This window comes from Capricornis sumatraensis, chromosome 1 (assembly GCF_032405125.1).
Source record: "Capricornis sumatraensis isolate serow.1 chromosome 1, serow.2, whole genome shotgun sequence".
Taxonomy (NCBI): domain Eukaryota; kingdom Metazoa; phylum Chordata; class Mammalia; order Artiodactyla; family Bovidae; genus Capricornis; species Capricornis sumatraensis.
In genome coordinates, this window is record NC_091069.1 from 69,979,689 (window position 1) to 69,999,076 (window position 19,388).

At 35.3% G+C, this 19,388-nt stretch overlaps 1 protein-coding gene across 1 annotated transcript in view; it reads left to right on the top strand.

Annotated features, from left to right (window-relative positions):
* Positions 1–19,388, top strand: part of PSME4 (proteasome activator subunit 4) — a 96,107-nt gene that overhangs the window by 31,976 nt on the left and 44,743 nt on the right. Inside the window, exons 4-19 of the mRNA XM_068987673.1 lie at positions 1,811–1,855; positions 3,584–3,733; positions 5,002–5,065; positions 5,784–5,858; positions 7,027–7,149; positions 9,236–9,328; positions 10,085–10,350; positions 12,855–13,041; positions 13,811–13,900; positions 14,615–14,679; positions 14,968–15,118; positions 16,266–16,364; positions 16,579–16,648; positions 17,112–17,179; positions 17,780–17,995; positions 18,441–18,598. Of these exons, the coding sequence (XP_068843774.1) occupies positions 1,811–1,855; positions 3,584–3,733; positions 5,002–5,065; positions 5,784–5,858; positions 7,027–7,149; positions 9,236–9,328; positions 10,085–10,350; positions 12,855–13,041; positions 13,811–13,900; positions 14,615–14,679; positions 14,968–15,118; positions 16,266–16,364; positions 16,579–16,648; positions 17,112–17,179; positions 17,780–17,995; positions 18,441–18,598 (1,920 nt within the window). The remainder of the gene's footprint in view (positions 1–1,810; positions 1,856–3,583; positions 3,734–5,001; positions 5,066–5,783; positions 5,859–7,026; positions 7,150–9,235; positions 9,329–10,084; positions 10,351–12,854; positions 13,042–13,810; positions 13,901–14,614; positions 14,680–14,967; positions 15,119–16,265; positions 16,365–16,578; positions 16,649–17,111; positions 17,180–17,779; positions 17,996–18,440; positions 18,599–19,388) is intronic.

Consider the following 19,388-nt stretch of genomic DNA (forward strand, 5'->3'; position numbering starts at 1 on the left):
CTCTTATTTTGTTTGTAACCTGATGGACCTTCGCATCTTATCTGTGAGTTCTAAAATTTGTTTCTCAGTGGGGGTCTTCAGTCCAAACTAAAAGAAGATCCAAAGATCCATGCTTTTATTTATCGCCCTGATAGAAAAGGTTTATAGAGCTTTGTAAATTAATAAATATATAAATATGTTAGTAATATATGTGTATATGTGAATGAACACAGCCTGTTGTAAGCCCTTCAGAAGTGCCCAGGAGTAAAAATCATAGTTGTGGTCTTCAGGGAGTTGTAGATGTAGTTGAAGAGAAGTTTGCCCCACTCTCCTCACCTTTTTAAAAAAAAAAAACCTAGGCAAGCTTAGATGTTCCCTCAATTAAACTCTGTTTCTGAATTGGTGAGTTTTTTTGTGAGAGAAGTTGGTATCTCTCTTTGATAATCAGAAGATGCTCCACGGTGGCTCTCTAGCCATATGGTCATCGTCTTTATTTTAGAATTACCTCATGAGCTGTAGCCCAATTTCCTCTTCAGTTAATTTTGTTCTAAATATTTACTTTTGAAATTAAAGAAGATTCTTACTGTTTCAAGTAATGAAGTTAATAGTTTTCTTCCTTGGTTATATACTACATTGATAACTTGTGCTGAGTTTGGTTTATGTTATTCCTTAGAATTTCCTTAAGAATTTCTTAAGATTAGTTCTTAAGCTTTCAGAGACGTTGGATAGACTTTTGGTCTTAAGAATTCCAAGAAGCTTAATGAGAAAGTGTCAGGTGGAAGCACTGCCTAAAAGTTACCTCTTTCCTCCATAATTTTTTCTCCTGAGATGTAGGGACTAGCTTTATTTTTACTTGTATACATCATACTATAAGTAGGCACACATGTATTTTAAAATTCCAATTCGAAATCACTCTTTGTTTTGTTGATTTGTATTTGACCTTCTTTTGACTGTGGCCTAGTTAATATTTTAAGTATTCCATTCTGGTGATGTGTGTTTAAACTAGTACACACTAGACTTTTCATTAAAATAGAAGTGTTATTTATAAGTTCATATACCAGTGTTTATTTTGCTTTACTAAAGTCACTTGAACCACCTACAAGTTGGAAAATAAATTACAGCCTTTAATATTCATCAACTAACTTTTTAAGTAGCTGGTCAAAAAGGTGGCTGTTGTTATTTTGATAATTGTTCCTGGCAGTACAGTGCCTTGGAGGGTTGTTAAACTCTCACCGGTAGGATACAGAAAACTAGTCTCCAGCAGCTGCTGATAGCAGCACTCTAGACTTTGCTGTTTGTTTGAAGCCTCCGAGCATACTTCTTGATGTGTTGATAAGTATGGTCATTGTTGCCCGCTTTGTAAAGATTGAAGATGATTTGCCCTTTTTCCAGTTTTCTTCCCTTTCGTTCATTGTATAGAATGAACAAAATGAAGACAAAGGAAAGAGTAGATTACAGCATTTAGATAGGGATCTTAGGACTTCCCTGGTGGCTCAGGGAAGCATCTGTCTACCATGCGGGAGACCCGGGTTCGATCCCTGGGTCAGGAAGATCCCCTGGAGAAGGAAATGGCAATCCACTCCAGTACTATTGCCTGGAAAATCCCATGGACAGAGGAGCCTGGTAGGCTACAGTCCATGGGGTCTCAAAGAGTCGGACACGACTGAGCGACTTCACTTCACTAGACTTTTATGCATATGAAAGAGAAGTATTAGTTATTGCGTGTACACAGGTAATATCTAACTATGTATCTTAGAGATATTTATTAATTGAATTATATCTGTTCTTAAAATATACCAGCCTAATTTACCAAATGGCTTTTTCCCCCCAGTTCTGTAGAAAATGTTCTTAAAACACTCGTGAAGAGCTGCCGACCGTAAGTAGCTTCTCAATTTATAAATCTTCTTATTGTTTCTGTGGACTTTTCCCCATCTTTAGTATGCCTTGAAAAGGAAATTAAAGATATATATAGTGTCTGACATTGTGATGTTAGTCACTGAGCGCAGTATTATTTCCAACTCTTGAACTGAACTTTTCAGATTTCATTTATAAATTCAGAAAGGTTTAAGTGGTGTGGGTGTCAGTCACCCATTAGAAAGTAAGAATGCAATAATGTGTGTATAACTGGCTTCATTTGAAAGATATCCCTAGAGTATTGTTACTCAAGTCAAAATTATTTTCCAAAATGAGCCTTGTAGGTATTATATAAAAATGAATAATAAGAAGGTGGCCCATACTTTTTTTTTTTCCCCCATTTCAGTAGACTGTATGACTTTAAATATCCCATATTCTGATGTTTAAAGATAAATGTGGATAGAATTTAGAAAGTCTAGATGTATGGTCTTGAACTATTTTTTCATTCTTATTTATCAGGCTGTTCTAAGACATACTTCTGGTATGAATGCAGTGAATTCTTTTGAATGGAAATTTATATGTTTATCATATGCTTATTATAAGAGTTGAAATTAGTTTATAGATCAGATATTGTTGCTGACCTACTATACTAGTCAGTCTTGGACAAATGTATTTTCAAGATATAGAATGTCTCCTTTTTAAGAAGCTTAAGAACTAACCTAAGTTATTCAGTGAGCTACTAGTGAACATTGTCATTTTGTGAAATTTGATCATCACTGAGGTATTTACTGGGTTTTAGGTTCTTAGATAATTTGTAGAATGCCAAGCTTTTATTCTGGGTTACTTGGCTGACAGTTGACTATGAAAAATTAGGAAGAGGATTCAGTGTATAAGATCTTTGAAGATAGGCAGTGAAGTGTGATTCTAGTAGCACAAAGATATAAAGATATAATGAGATTAATAATATGATGTAGAGGCCAAACTTCCAAGTGTATTTGAAAGGGTTTCCTTTTTTTGGCCCGTATTCAAATCAGAAATTTTAATATGCTTGTCATTATTTTAAACACCAGTTGCCTCCCCATTTGGGTATCCATTCCATACCCAAATGGATATTGGGTCATCATTATCTGCTTGTCTTCATTTTGTGTTTGTCTATACACTTCTGCTTTTATTTTTCTGAATCTTCCATGCCCCAGCGATGCTCCTGCCCATATCTTAGAATGTTAGAGCCTGTAGGACCAGATCATCTAGCTCAGTCGTTTCTTATACACAGGAGAACTCAGGGTCTACTGAGGGTAAATGGTTTGTTCCTTAGGTGCCAAGAGGTTCCTGGGCTGATATTCTCTCTCACTTTGCTGATTGTCTGTTTCTTATATAGACTGGGTTCTCTGTGACAGGATTTTTTTTTTTTCTATTGCTGTTATACAGCACACAGGAAGGAAAAAATAACAGCAATCATGTTTTAAGTTTGTAGGTAACTTTAATGACTTTGTGTTTTATCTGAGATTTATCAGCTTTATAGCATTTTTCCAGGTCCAAAGACAAGAAGAAAATTTACCTTATCTAACTTAAGTGTGACAGGCTATTTATTTTAGAATTGTAAAAATGTGTGTTTCTTGTCAGCTAACTTAACATTGATAGTGTGTGATATTATGAGTACATTCCCCTTCTCCTCCCTTCTTGTCAGTCATATAATGATGTAGAGCTTTTATTCAATGATCAGATACATGAAAACTTTCATTTTTATTAGGTATTTTCCAGCAGATGCCACAGCTGAGATGCTAGAAGAATGGCGGCCTTTAATGTGTCCTTTTGATGTAACAATGCAAAAGGCCATCACTTATTTTGAAATATTTCTTCCTACCTCCCTTCCTCCAGAACTTCATCATAAAGGTTTTAAGTAAGTGTATATATGTGTGTGTGTGTGTGTATCAATAGATTCTAGAATACAGTAGGGAATGCATATATGTATATATGCACACATACACATATACACATATGTATGTATGTATGTATGTATGTAGGCAAACTAGTACAGTAATAAGTAAAGAAGAAATTACCAACTCAAGCATTATGTTTCTTACACTTGAAGTGTATGTGAAAGCTAAAACAATTAAATATCAGTTTGCAAATAAAGAGAAAGTAAGGCATTTATATATCAAGCCACATAAGATGTGGGCTTTCAAAGATATTGGGAGAGAAAGAATGATAACTGCAAAAAGGAATTGAAAATTTCAATAAATAGGCAGTGATGGAAATGTTACATTGCATAGAGTTTAGAGAAGGGAAAAATGTTTTTCTAAACCTCGATTTTAACCCTCATCATGTAGTATAGTTTTTCTTGGGTCTCTCTCTCTCATAACTGCAGGTATATAATAAACCCTAGAATGAAAAATACTTAGATTGTACTTTTATGAAAAAAGGAACAGGTGTAAAAAAAAGCTAGAAGGATAGTAGTACCTATCAGCATATTACGGATGGGAGGGTTGTTATGCTTGGCCCTCCAACCGTCTCTCCCAGCATGTTTTCTGTAGTGAGATGTCACATCTTTTCTGTCTGTCAAGTCAGAAATTTTGTATCTAGCTGTATATTTATGAAATTTTAGTTTTAATTACAGACTTCTAAAAACTTTTAATTTCTTTGACATTTGTGAAAATTGGTTAATAATCAAGTGTGTTTTTGTCCCTGTATTCTCTTCACTTTCTTTACTTTGAGATATTTTTTTCCCACTTTAATTTAATTGCTTTGTGACTCATTTCTTTTATGGAACTATTACTGTAGTGCTAGTTAATGGTGTAATTACTAGTTGGCCTATTAAAGAAAAGAGAGTAAAGGAGAGTTGCAGGAACAGGTAGTGAAAGGAAACCATTAAAGGAGAAAGGTATGGAGAGGAAGGAGAAGCTTAACAGTGTTAGATAGGGATAGACAGTTATTTAGCAATGGAGTAGAAATTTGATGAGATTATTCCTTTTAGCTTAAATAAATTGAAAAGGGAATATTCAGACAAAAGTAATCTTTTGTTCCATTAAGTTTGTAACTTTCAGTGTTATTTTTTCTAGATTGTGTAGTTTTGGTAAGAATAATAGATTTTAAAAAAATACAAAGGATATTTGGCTTTAAACCACTTTCTGTAAATCACTTGCTATTCATAACATTTTTCTTCTTCAGACTTTGGTTTGATGAATTAATTGGCCTTTGGGTTTCAGTGCAAAATCTCCCACAGTGGGAGGGGGTGAGTATCCCATTTTTTTCTTATATACATTTTAGTTTGGAAGTAACTGTTAGATCATTTGATAAGTAACTTCAGTTCCGTCGCTCAGTCGTGTCTGACTCTGCGACCCCATGGACTGCAGCATGCCAGGCTTCTCTGTCCCATCACCAACTCTCTGAGCTTGCTGAAGCTTATGTCCATTGAGTTGGTGATGCCATCCAACCATCTCATCCTTCGTTGTCCCCTTAAAATTGGCTATTAGCGACGTTGTAATCAGTTTTTTAGAATTGTATTTGCTGTATTCTAAGAGAACTAGGCATTTCTTTATATTTATTTATTTGTTTTGGTTTTATCACTATCTGGAAGTATATGCATGTACTGTGAAGTACATGAAGAGGAAGGCCCTGTTGTACCCCCCATTCGTATGGTGCTGGACACCTGGTGGATGTTTTCTACATGTATTTGATTAAAAACTTCTTTATCTGTTTTTTGCACTGTGGATGATGCTTTATTATCTCCTTTTTTAAAAAATAAGCATTTCAACTGCATTTGATTTTGTATGGGTGACGAGAATCAGGACCTAAATTTGGAAATTTGAAAAGACTGAGATATAAATATAAATTCAGTTGTGCCAATAACGATTGTTCTGAAAAGAACAAATGGATAAAGGATGTGACTGTGACCCCTAAAAATAACAAATGTATTTACTTAACTGTCTTTCTTTTTCGTTTACTTTCAGCAACTAGTAAATCTCTTTGCTCGATTGGCTACAGATAATATAGGGTACATAGATTGGGATCCATACGTACCAAAGGTAATTAAGAACATTTGAACAAATACAGTAGCACTGACATCATCTGTGTATCTTTAAGGAGAAATGTGTGTGGTTGCTGATTTCTAGCAGCACAGAAACAATCAAATTCTTTGATTGTTAGTAAAAACATAAGTAATTTATAAGGATGGGTCATTTATTTTCAAAAAGTAATTAGATCATATCAAGCTATCATAAATGTTTGATTTTTTTTGTCTTACCAAGGCAGGGCATGAATTTAAGTTTCAGAGTGAGTAATTTATAAAGTCCTAAGAATATTATTCAAGGTGTCATACATTGGTCCCTTCCAGTGAATTTTTTGTACTGTATTGTTAGTTCTTGTAGAGTATTCCCCACTTTTAAAATCACATTGTGTACTTTCCAAGAGTAAATAAAGCTGGAAAGCGTCTCTAGGTATGCTGCATCTCAGGTGGTGGTTCCCGTGCAGGAGAATCGCCTGCGGCGCTTCAGGAGGCCTGGAGCCGGGCTGTGGTTGGTTCTGATGCCCACGGGCACTAGAGCAGGGCTGGGGAGCAGCAGGGGCAAATGCTCTGATTGCCTTTGCTTGTGCTGCCTCCCTCTGTTGCCAGCCAGTAGAAACTAAGATGGAGAAGTAAATTTCTCCCTCCTTTAGCCCCCATATTTGACATATTTAATTATGTTTTAAATATAAATCCAATTGTATTAAGATCTTACATGACTGATTAAAATGCAGATTCTTAGGGGAAAGTCAAGCCTTAGAATTTAAAGAGGTAGAGAAATCAGCTAGAAAATATTTTTGTGCATGCTTGGCTTGGAATGAAAACATAGGAAGAATAATTTTGTGTGCATTTAGCGAGGCAGAATGTAGTCAAAATATTTCACATTGAACTACAGTTACCTACTGTTTGCCTTTTTATGCTTAACTGTGTGCCACTGGCCTGTTTTGGGGTACCTGAGTATTGAGTGCTTCATAACTGCATGCCTGTGACCTCAGAGTGTCATTTTAAAAAGGCATACAGTTATTTATATGAATTCCTAAGGAATAAAGCAAATTACCAAACTATGTCATAAAAACTAATCAAATGAAAATATATACCATAACACCAATATATAACACGTAGGTTATTTAATGAACGAATTACTTGCTATTTGTCAATAGTTATCCTTAATTCTTTGTTTCTTTGTAAAGGTATTTACAAGAATTCTGAGAAGCTTGAACCTCCCAGTAGGAAGCAGTCAAGTGTTAGTTCCAAGATTTTTAACAAATGCTTATGATATAGGACATGCTGTAGTATGGATCACTGCCATGATGGTTTGTAGTACATTATGTTTGTTTTATATAGTTCCTGTAAATTTTGGGTTAACCATACAGAAATTCTCCATAATTGCATAAGTCTAAATTAGTGGCTTAGTTGGTCATTTGATTCTTGGATATTTTCTGATGCAGTAAACTTATGTTTCTCAGACTCAGAATGTAGTCATAATGTACCATTTATAAATCTCCTTAAATAATGGACCTTTAAAGTAAGGGTCAGAAGTTCAGAGTTTTGATTATAATGATCGTTTCATAATGTATAGAAATACCAAATCACTGTGTTATGTACTGGAACTAACAGAGTTGTAGGTCAGTTATACTCTAGGCGGACAGAGTTTCTAGAGGTTCAGAATGTCTGTAACAGTTTTGCAGACTGAGAACCAGAGTCATGGGTAAAAGGACTTTCCCAAGTCAAATTGGTAAAGTGAGATTTGAAAGCAGAGTTTGGTGTATGCTCAGTATTAATGCATTGATTGTCAGTGTTCACATAAAACATGACAGAATGGTTGTGAGAAGTTTAGCTCTTAAACTATTTAACATTTGTTTTTGCGCGTGCTGGGTTCTCATAGCTCTGGGGGCTACTATCCAGCTGCAGTGTGCGGGCTTCTCCCTTGGTGGCTTCTCTTGTTGTGGGGCATAGATTTTAGGGCACATGGGCCTCCGTAACTGTGGCTCTGGACTTTAGAGCACAGGCTAATTAGTTGTGGCACATGGGCTTAGGTGCTCCAGATCATGTGGGGTCTTCCCAGATCTGGGATCGAACCTGTCTTTTCTGCATTGGCAGGCAGATTCTTTACCACAGAGCCAGCAGAGAAACTCAGAAGTTTAGATAGTAAATTTCATTGTAAGATGAAAAGAAACTTTCAAGCTTTTCTTTTTTGGTTGTTATTTTATTATTAAACAGAGGGGAAATCCTGTTTTCTTTCTGATATTCAGTAAGAGCAAAAACATTTGAATATTTATCATCTTTTTTAAGCAGTGAGTTGGAACTTGGGCTTTAGGGAAAACAGGATCAGATAGTGATTGGTATCAGGCTCATTTTAGTTGCTGTTGCTCACACATTTGTTTGTATTGGCAGCTTCATTTTGTGTTAAATATGAATATTTAATATAATTAACAGTCAACAATGTTAGAAGTTTGAAAATTTTTTTTGGTATTTTGTTATGGAATTCTGGTCTCAATAGTTTGATCTAAGTTGGGAAATGTGACTGTGGGGAAATGTGACTTCCGTTTCAGCAGGAAGACGTGCTCCTGGTGTTACTGGATAGTCTACTTTAGGTCTGTGCTGATTCTTTTTTTAATTGAAATAATAGTTGGTGTATAATACTATGTTAGTTTTCAGTATGTGACACAGTGACTTGCTATTTGCATACATTATGAATCTGTGCTGTTTCTTGAAAAAGATCATCTTGAAACAGACAGTTTCAAGGCCTTTATATTATATTTTAGTCCTAAATTCCCAAGGTTGTTCAACTTGGTAAAGTGAGGTTAGCCTTTTCCTCCTTTCCCCCTCCCCCTGCAACCCTAGTTATATTGCTGTCTGATTGGTTGTTTTCTGTGTTTGTTTTGGTAATAGATTAAGAAAAAAAAAATCTTTTTCTTTTGAGTCAAAATATGGTCAAATATAACAAGTTTAATCACTTGAAACATTTAGAAATACTAATAAATATGTGAATGCATTTATGTAAATCTATATTTCCTGCAATGAGGAATTCTTGAGTTCTTCAGTCATTTAAGGAATGCTTTTTATGCTTAATGTGGTATACTTGGTTATTTTAAGATGACTACCTTAGCGGCAAAAGTTATTTACCTGCAAACAGTAAAAGATACTATTAACTCTGAATTGAAACATATCTTTTCCATTTTATGATTCAGTTTCAATAAGTTGCCCTTATTTTTAGTAGACTGTCTTGATTTATATGAAATTCATCTGGGGATTGTTTCTGACTTTTATTCAGAGGTGGAACTGGTTTTTGCCAGTGGGATGAATGTGAGCCACATTAGTGATTTGTATATAGGCCTGGGCCTGTTCACCCTTTCAATTTTACAGAATTACGTGGTTTCTGCTCTTTTATCTGAACAGGGTGGACCAAGTAAGCTGGTGCAAAAGCACTTGGCTGGTTTGTTTAACAGCATCACGTCTTTCTACCATCCTTCAAATAATGGCCGGTGGCTGGTGAGTAATGTTCATATTTTACTCTTACGGTATGGAATTTTATTTTAAGATATAGTCACATGTGACTATTGCCTATTGTGTACATTTTCTATAGTTTAAGCTTTCCCTGTGTGAGCATGATTATGTTTACATTAAGGTGCCGTGTTTTTAGAACATATAGAAATAAATACTAATAACTGGTGACAAAAGTACCAGTAACTGGTGACAAAATGCCAGAAAATGATAGAATCATCTTTTCAGTTTTATTTTGTGTGTGCTTTTTTTTAAGTTGCTGGGTTATGGCTTTTGAAAGACTCATGTAATGCTAGAAATTAAAACTGAAATTTGAAAGTGTTTATTATTATCGATGATTAATTGGTAAGAGTATTATATTCTAACTAGTTAGACCATACAAGTTCTTTGTAATAAGATTATACAAACTGAAAAAAAAAAAAAAGGTTATACAAATTGTTAAACAACAAGGTCCTAGTGTAGCACAGGTGACTATATTTAATGTCCTGTGATAAACCGTAAAGGAAAAGAATATGAAAATGAATATATGTGTATAACTGAGTCACTTGGCTGTACAGCAGAAATTAACAGCATTATAAATCAACTATACTTCAATAAAATTTAAAAAATGAAAAGATAGATTGTATTTTAAAATTATTATACAAGCTGTTATTTGAAAAATTTCTACTTGGGACAGTAGAGGAACTGTGAGTACCTCTGTGAGAACGACAACCTACCTAGGACCTTCTGCTTCTGTCTCCTCAGAACAAGTTAATGAAACTACTTCAGCGGTTGCCAAACAGCGTTGTTAGAAGATTACATCGTGAAAGATACAAGAAACCTTCTTGGTTAACTCCCGTGCCTGATAGCCATAAGCTTACAGATCAAGATGTTACAGACTTTGTACAGTGCATTATTCAGCCTGTCCTCTTGGCTATGTTTAGCAAAACTGGTAGTTTAGAAGCAGCCCAGGCTCTGCAGAACCTTGCACTCATGAGACCGGAGTTAGTAATACCCCCTGTACTTGAAAGGTAAGTGTAGGTTCACATGCTTCATTGAAGCCTCAGCTGTGTTCACTGTTACTCTGGTTATCTATCTCTTCTACTCTTCTGCTTGGCTTTCTTTTCTTTTCTGTGGCTTGTTTTGCTATCTTGGTACTTATTCCTGTTCCTAGACGGGAAACAAGATATTTAAACCTAAAGATTGGTAACTTGATAAAGATTTATTGACGAGAAAAAGAAAATTGACATGAAATGAATAAAGTAAAATATTTTGACTTATGTGCTCATTTTAGTTATTGAAGTTTTTGCTTATAAATAAACCTCTGGCTGTTTTGTTTCACGAAATGTGAGTGTCACTAAATATTGAGAACATGGCAGTGACAATAATTCTGGATGTCTGCTTCTTAGGGTCAGTGATAGAGAAGAAAATTAGTTTAGCTTTATTATTTTCATGTATTATATGTATAACCTTGTGTGAATTATTTCTACTATGTTAATTTTATTGTATTCATTTTGTTTTGTATGCTGGAATAGTAACAAAAACAGGTCTGCATTTGCCTCGTCGCTGTCGTAATACAAGCTTGGTGTGCTTCACAGGAGATAGCCACTCTCAGTGGTCTTGAGTGTGCATGAGCAGATGGCTTACGCTTTCTTTTATTCATTCTTTGCTGCCTGAACTTCAGGTTTAAGATTCTTCTCTAAATGGCTTCGTTAAAAGCGGAAGAATGTTAGATTTTGGAGCCCAGAGGGATTTAAGGGCTTGAGTTTCCTAAAACTCCGATTTGTCCAGGGTCCTTACTGGCAGCATGCAGATGACAGCCTGTTTTCTGACTCACTGTTGAGAGAGGAAAATTGGTGACATTTGCTTGGCGAAGGGTATCCTACCAAATCTCCATTATTTGTAATTGGAGTTGCTTGTGCTATCTTGCCCTGTGTTCTTTGCCATAAATATTTAAGTTGGGCGTCACTATTCCAACCTCCCCTGTCTTTTTGTGTCCATGTCTTAGGGCATGGTAACTTCCAGCGTGTCCAACTTAATTAGGAAATGGAGTGTGAGAGGTAGGCAGTTTCTGCCCTGTCTTCAGCCTTCACTCTTCATTGCCGCTTGGCCTCCACGTGGCAGCAGGAGCTCTTGGTCAGTGGCGGGTCTCTTGATTTTCTTTGGAGAGGAGAGACTCGCCTCAAGAGACAACTTCAGTTGTTTGCAGAATTAAAATTTTGAACTGAGGTGTTTTGGTATTCCTTTATCTTCCCTTTGTTTTGCCTTATTTCATTGTTTTCCAGGTGGTGAATTATGACTGGTGAGATTAATTTTTAGTTGAAGGAACAAAGCTTATAAATACAAATACGATTATCTGTCACGTTTTTCTTTAGTAGTTGATTTTTGGACAAATTTAATCTCAACCAAGATGCTAAATTGATAAAATCGACAATACAGTGATACTTTTTGAGACTCAGTTTTAATTTTGTCCTGTTTAGAAGTGGCTTGGCTAGCTTTTTTTGTAGATTTTTTTTTCTCTTTTAGAAAAACAGAAACCTTTTTTTTTTTTTTTTTTTTTTAAACCACACCTCATGCTTTGTGGGATCTTAGTTTCCTGACCAAAGATTGAATCTGGGCCGCCAAGGCAATGAAAACATCGAGTCCTAACCACTGGACTGCTAGGGAATCTCCAAGTTAGAGTCTTTTAAAAAGTAAAAAATTTTAGACACTTGATTTTACATCTCCTGAAGACATGCTCTGCCAAAGCATTTTTGGCTTGTTTTATTCATCTTTTAAAATAAACATAGGTTTGGTTATAGTTTTTAATTCTAGTTAGAAATCCTCCTTTTTTCCTACTTTATTTAGAAATTTCCTTATTGTTTATTTACCTTTTCTGTTAAGAAGAACTTACACTGAGTGCATTTCGGACTCTTTTCCCCTGTAGGAGAGAGTCTCAAAAGTGAAATCACTGAACCATAGAGTGGGTGTTCTTCGTTCTTAAATACCGACTTAGTGATCAAAGATTGCATGTCTTATTCCCCCTGTTTTACTCACTCTACTGTTAAGAATATTCTCTTACGTTTTTGAGAGCTGATTTCCAACTTTAGAACACAGTCCTTTTTTTAAAGTATAAAATAGGAAACACTTGAACATTTTAGTAAGATTGTTTTTTTCCATTAAAAGAGAAGAGTGGAATAGTTGTGTTATTGCTGATTTCTAATAATCACTGATGATTAGATTAGATGCAGTCCTGTAGGAATGTGGGAATGGATTAAGATGCTGAAAGAATACAGAAATCTACCAGCTAATATTATTTACACTGTGGAATTGGCATGAGGAACTGTGGTGAGATGTCAGGGAATTGGGGAAACATGTACACTTCCTTTATTTCTGTGATCCTGTTAACCTTGAAAGCAAATGTTCACTCAGAATACTCTGCTAGCGGACAAACCTTTAATCCAAAATGCAGTTTATGAATTTAGTCAATTGTTTAATGTGTTCCATATGTTTCTCTGTCATGGAAAATTTTTAAAATTCTGTTTTCAAACTGCAGAACATATCCTGCACTAGAGACTCTAACAGAACCTCACCAGCTCACAGCTACTTTAAGTTGTGTCATTGGAGTAGCCCGCAGTTTGGTATCAGGGGGCAAGTGGTTTCCTGAAGGTCCGACACACATGCTACCTCTGTTGATGAGAGCATTACCTGGGGTGGATCCGAATGACTTTAGTAAATGCATGGTGAGCATATTTGTAATTCTCTTCTCTATGTCAGTTTTAATTGTGTAAGTGGATGTCCTGTTACTTTTTCTTCATATATTCTTTAGAACACAGTAAAGTGTAAAATTTCTTAATGGCAGCAGAATTATACCTGTAGATGCCCAAGTTTATACCCATGAACACTTAGTTGATCTGTATCAGGTCTTCATTAGGTTAAGTCATTTCCCATAACTGAATGCATTTATGATCATACAGTGTTTTAAAGCTTATTATAGATTTCCTATTCTGTGTAAGCAGATCCATTAAAAAGGATAGCATATGATTATTTGTACTTCTCTTTGCACTGGTCACAAGGAGCATGATAAAAATTACTGGGTGTGAAATGCTAGATTCCCTTAATATACAAACCTGACTTACATATTTGTTCATCTTCCCTCTTCCCTGGTCTCCGGCTTCTCCATCAGCATTTTCTATCTACACTTAGTTAATATTACATTTTTGGTGGGAAGCCAAGTAACTTCTTAGTGACCAAAGGTTAGAGAACTTTGTGCTTAAATCTAATAAATAACTGTATGAAAATAAATTTAGTACAACTTCATTACTCAGTTATCAGCTAGTTAATTGTGAGGAACCTTAAAATGTTCAGTTCTAAGCAAAAAGCTTTCAGAAAAATTGTTGTGGTATTTCCCTCAGAATAATTCCTTTGGTACTTGATAGTAGCTTATAGTATATGTGTATTTTGGAATTAGAACTCTGTAATTAACGTTTGCTCTTTCGCATCTTTCCGTAGATCACATTCCAATTTATAGCAACATTTTCCACTCTGGTGCCTTTAGTAGATTGTTCATCCGTACTGCAGGAAAGAAATGACCTCTCAGAGGTAAGGATGCTTTCTGCTTGTAAAAAGATTGGTCAACTGAGTTCTAATTCCTACTGTATATGAATACTAATATTTGAAAGTTTAAAAGCAGCTTTGCAGAGGTGCTGACAAATTAAAATTACTGTTTTGTGACTAGAATGATATGAATGGAGGGCCAGGTCATCACTGGTAGGATAGTCTGCAGAGCACCCACCAAGGAGGGTGGGTGAAAATAGGCTATTCCAGTAAACAACTGAAATGAAAAGGTGTATTTCAACTTTTTGTTTTGTTAAGCAAAAAGTGATGGCATTTTGTTTTTCCATTTTATGTTGGGAATAAATCTGTTGAGGAAATTGGAATCATTACTGTCGGTTTTTTTCAGAACTATTTTCTTTGTGACATGTATGTTATTACCTTTTGGCATTTAGATGGTTAGCTAGTGAGATAATCCTTTATACATGCACAAGCAGTTTGAAAACCATTAACTGATTTTTAAAATATAGCTGCCTGAACTTCTGTTTTTGGCCCTTACAAAAGATGTTAATTACTACTTATTTTGGTTCCTGGGAAGTAGATGAGTTATTCTACATTGATAGGGGAATTTGGTGCTGTTTCTCACAGTGCTCAGTGTAATAATATAGTATTAGACATATTTTGTAGACTACAGTTGAGTTTTATTCCAGGGAAAAAAATGAAAGCCTATTTGAAAATTTTCTGCACATTGACATATTACAGGTAGAGCGAGAACTTTGTTCTGCCACAGCTGAATTTGAGGATTTCGTCTTACAGTTTATGGACAGGTAAGCAAGTACCTCAGAACTATTTAATGTCTGATAGATACTAAAAAATAACAATGTCCTGTCTCAGCAAACTTTAGCCTTACTCTGCATTGCAGCCTGTACTTAATTACTATGCAAGGGTGGTGCTTCTTCTGAGGTTACAAAGGGACAATTGATTTGTGAGCCATATACAAATGAAATACCTATCATTTGCATTATCTTGACAATAAAGATTTATCTAATCAAGTCAACCAAAAAAGTTAAGCCAGTTTTTAGTTGCTAAAATTGTATTTTCTTTGGGTTATTTAGATGCTTTGGACTCATAGAAAGTAGCACGTTGGAGCAAACAAGAGAAGAGACAGAGACGGAGAAAATGACTCACTTGGAGAGTTTGGTCGAATTAGGTCTGTCTTCTACGTTTAGTACAATCCTCACACAATGTTCCAAAGAAATATTTATGGTAAGAGTGCATTGCTGCAAAGAGCTACATTCCAACTTGTATTTTTATTTGACGTTTTAAAAATTGAACTTCAGGTTACTTGTGTGCATATCATACCAGCTTCTCCTTCCTTTCCATATTAAAATTTGAAAAAGATGAGGAATTCCTGGCAGTCGAATAGTTATGACTCCATGCTTCCACTGCATGGAGCATGGGTTCAGTCCCCAGTGGGCAACTAAGATCCCACATGCTGTGTGGTATGGCCAAAATAATAATAATAAATATATGTTAAAAAAGGTATCTTCAAACAGAAACAAAATTTTATATTCATCAGTTGATGAAAATGTAATGAGAGGCTTATGGGAACTTAATCCTGCGTTTCCCCTAAGAACTTTGGTTCAATATTTGCTAATTCAATGCCCACAGCAATTTTGTAGAGCATAACTACTACATATAACAAGAATTGACTGTGAAGAAACTTTATATATTTTTATTCCTTTACTTTGTTTCCATTTCTGTTTCTTCTTTCTCCATCTGAGATTATCATTATGCAGTGTTTGTCTTTGTTAAAAGCTAAACTGCCTTACAGCTGCATGAGATATTTACTAAGATTATGTTAGTATAAAGAAGTTAATGTAAATAATCTCTTATTTAACCAGAATCTTCTGAAAGGAGTTGTTTATAATTTTCAGCCTTGTCAATCCATGTCTAGAGCTAATTCCTTCATTCAGTAATTAAAATTATCTAATTGTAAAATTAAGTAGAATGCTTCATATCATTTAGAGGAGAGAGAAATAGTTTGTAGTTGTCTGAATAACAAACTAAATATTAGATACTCCCTAATATTCCCTCTGTTTTAAATTGACCAACAAGATAATTAAATTGCATTTGTTTCCAGCAGCTTTAGTTTTGTGTTCAGCATTTCTATAGCAAATAAAATCTTGGGCCTCAAGTGTTCTGGTCACATTAGGGTCTTGTGCAAAGGCTGTTCATAGATCTGAACGTAATATTATTAAACAAATCTTTATATATTCAGGTGGTTAAATTTTTTCTACTTGATTATTTTTTAGTATAGTCTGAGTAACATTTTCTTTCATGTTTAAAAAGATGTTCCAGTTTTAAAAAAATGCTAGTTAGACATTTCCGTTGTTATGTTATCTTTTAATAGGTGGCCCTTCAGAAGGTTTTTAATTTTTCTGTTTCACATATATTTGAAACAAGAGTCGCAGGACGCATGGTGGCAGACATGTGCCGTGCTGCAGTCAAGGTGAGTTGGGGTTTTTTGGACCGATGAAGTAATGAATCAGTAGCCAACAGTTTTATGTGGTTAATTATTTTAGACATGCTTGTCATTCTTAAAATACACATATTTCTTTCATAGCTGCCCTTATTTGCCTCTGAAAATAGTGCCAGTGTGTACTTGTGACTGTTAAATATTTGTGCCTCTCAAAAAAAACTTATACAAACAAATATGTTTTCAGTGCTGCCCAGAGGAATCTTTGAAGCTATTTGTTCCCCACTGCTGCAGTGTTATAACTCAGCTTACAATGAGTAAGTCTTGAGGTTATTATCTATATTTATGATTTTGGAAGTTTTTCTTGGTTTCTACAACTCTGCTGATGAAAACAGATTCTCTAAGCTGTGCAGTGTTTTAATTTTGCAGTTTGGGGTGAAATTGCTTAAAACAAGGTTATCATCCAGATTGACAGGTAGCTTAGAAATTTTACCCTATTAAATTAATGTTTTTATACATACAAGAACCATTCAGAGGTGGCCATAAAAATAAAAGGTATTTTGTGAGATGTGAAGGGGCAGGAGTCCTGGTTGGTGTGTTTATCTTTTGAAAATTGAGTTTCCACCTCTGCTGGAGCAAGCCTAGCTTAATGACGAAAGAATGAAAAGCTTCCTAAAACAGACTTTTCTCAGCTATTAGAAGTATTAAATATAAATATTTTTAAATGATGGATTTCATTGGATGTTTTTTCCCCCACTGATACTATTTTGCTGTTTTTAGATGATGATGTATTAAATGAAGAAGAGCTAGATAAGGAGTTACTATGGAATCTTCAACTTTTGTCTGAGGTATTATAAATCTGTGGAATAAGAAAATATTTCTGTGAAAATGTTGAGTTGCTCTGAGGATGTATTCTCTGTTTTTGAAAAATTGACTTCCAAACATGTTAAGTTAGAAAGATTTGGATCTGACTACAAAAAAGCAGATAATCCCATTTTCTTGTTTTGAAAGGAGTATGATAATGGTTGACTACTTCATGCCTAATGTTTTTAATTCTAATGTGGATAGCTCATTAATTGACAAGTTTATCAGATGTAGCATCTTCCCCTTCCCCATATTTTAAATTTGGCCATCAATCAAACTTCAGTTTCCTGTACAGTTTAGTTCAGGAACCAAAGAACAGAGAAATCCAATTAAGTTTTGTCTCTTCAGGGGGTACACTCTTGAAAAGGATGTTACTACTGCACTTAAGAGCCTAAACACAGAAAATGTGTTTTTGATGTTAAGAGTCATTGTTAGAATATAATTTAAATAACAGTCTTAAAATTAATTAAATCCATTTTAAGAAACATTGTCACTATTTTAGACAACTTTAGTAGCCAAACATAGACTTTAACTATTGATTCCTGATCTTCTAAACAAAGTATCTTCAAATGTTTTCTTCCTAGATTACTCGAGTGGATGGGAAGAAGTTGCTTCTTTATAGGGAGCAGCTTGTAAAGATTCTCCAAAGAACCCTACATTTAACCTGTAAGCAGGGTTACACTCTGTCTTGTAACCTTTTGCATCATCTTCTTCGTTCTACTACACTTATCTACCCTACCGAGTACTGCAGTGTGCCAGGCGGCTTTGACAAGCCTCCTTCTGAATACTTTCCTATCAAGGCAAGCATTTTCAATAATCTAGGATTCCAGGATATATTGGGTTATTTTTCTAAGGGATTCAAAGTGTGGGGTTTTCCCCTGTTGTGTACAAAAGTGTTGCTTTTTTAAAAAAAATTTCTTATAAGTTAGATTGCTAAATCTATTATTAAAATGTTTTAAACTTGAAAAGTGTGATGTAACTTGAGGGCAGAGTGCAATAATAGCCTCACATAAACTTACTGTTACTGTTTCAGTAAACTCACATTTGAGTGGCTCTTCAGGGAGACCTTTTTTGGGAATGATAATGAAGGAATCATGTGATGTCTGATGTTTTTTTGGTGTGCATTTGTTGCCTTAGGTTTGGTTCACTTATGCATTTTCTTTTAAGCCTTTTAAATTACGTGTGTATGTTCCCCCCTCCCCCCACCTCAGCTTCTCAAATTGCTGGTTAAATGCTGTCTTGTAGGACTGGGGTAAACCAGGGGACTTGTGGAATTTGGGGATCCAGTGGCATGTTCCTTCTTCTGAAGAGGTGGCTTTCGCCTTCTATCTGTTGGACTCTTTCCTTCAGCCTGAGCTCAGCAAACTCCAGCGTTGTGGGGATGGAGAACTCGAAATGTCTAGGTTAGTTTTCTTTTATAACCAGTGAGTGATGTATAGTTGTGGACTAAAACGTTCTTTTCACACCTCTCCCTCTCTCTGTGGCATATCAGATGTATTCATTTTCAAGGTCCCACAAGGTGTGTTTTGGATGCCTCCCATAAATGTGATTAGAAAATCATTTAAAATGGTTTATAGTTTAGCAACAGAAAGTTTCTCGTAATTGAACATCTGAAATAGGAAAACTCGGAGTTTTTTCTGGTTTGCTTTTAGTGCCTTCTGCTTAGCATTTTCACTTGTGCATATTTTGGGAAGTGTGTATAAATATGCCTGTTTTTCTAGATTCACTGAAGCTTTTACTGGCTCATTTCTTTTTAGTAATTCATATTTTGGTATTACTATTACCTAGAGAAATACCTCTAAGATTTTTTTTTTTTCCTGTCCCAAAGAGCTTTAACAGCAAACAGTTATTTGAGACGACTTTATATGTAGTAAGAAAATTAGTATGTATCAAATAACAGGAAATTTTGAATAAGCAAATCCACTAGGAATGGGGTTGGAAGAGGAAGCCCTTTATATCAGCTGTATGTTACTCTGAACTGCTTTTTGAAGTAAATGTTTACCTAGTCTGTTTTAAAATTTTGGCCATGCTGTATGGCTTGTGGGAGCTTAGTTCCCTGACCAGGAATTGAACCTGAGCCCTCAGCAGTGAAAGTGCCATGTCCTAACCACTGGACTGCCAGAGAGGTCCCTGTGTTAAGTCACTTCAGTCGTGTCTAACTCTGTGCAGCCCCATGGACTGCAGCCCTCCATG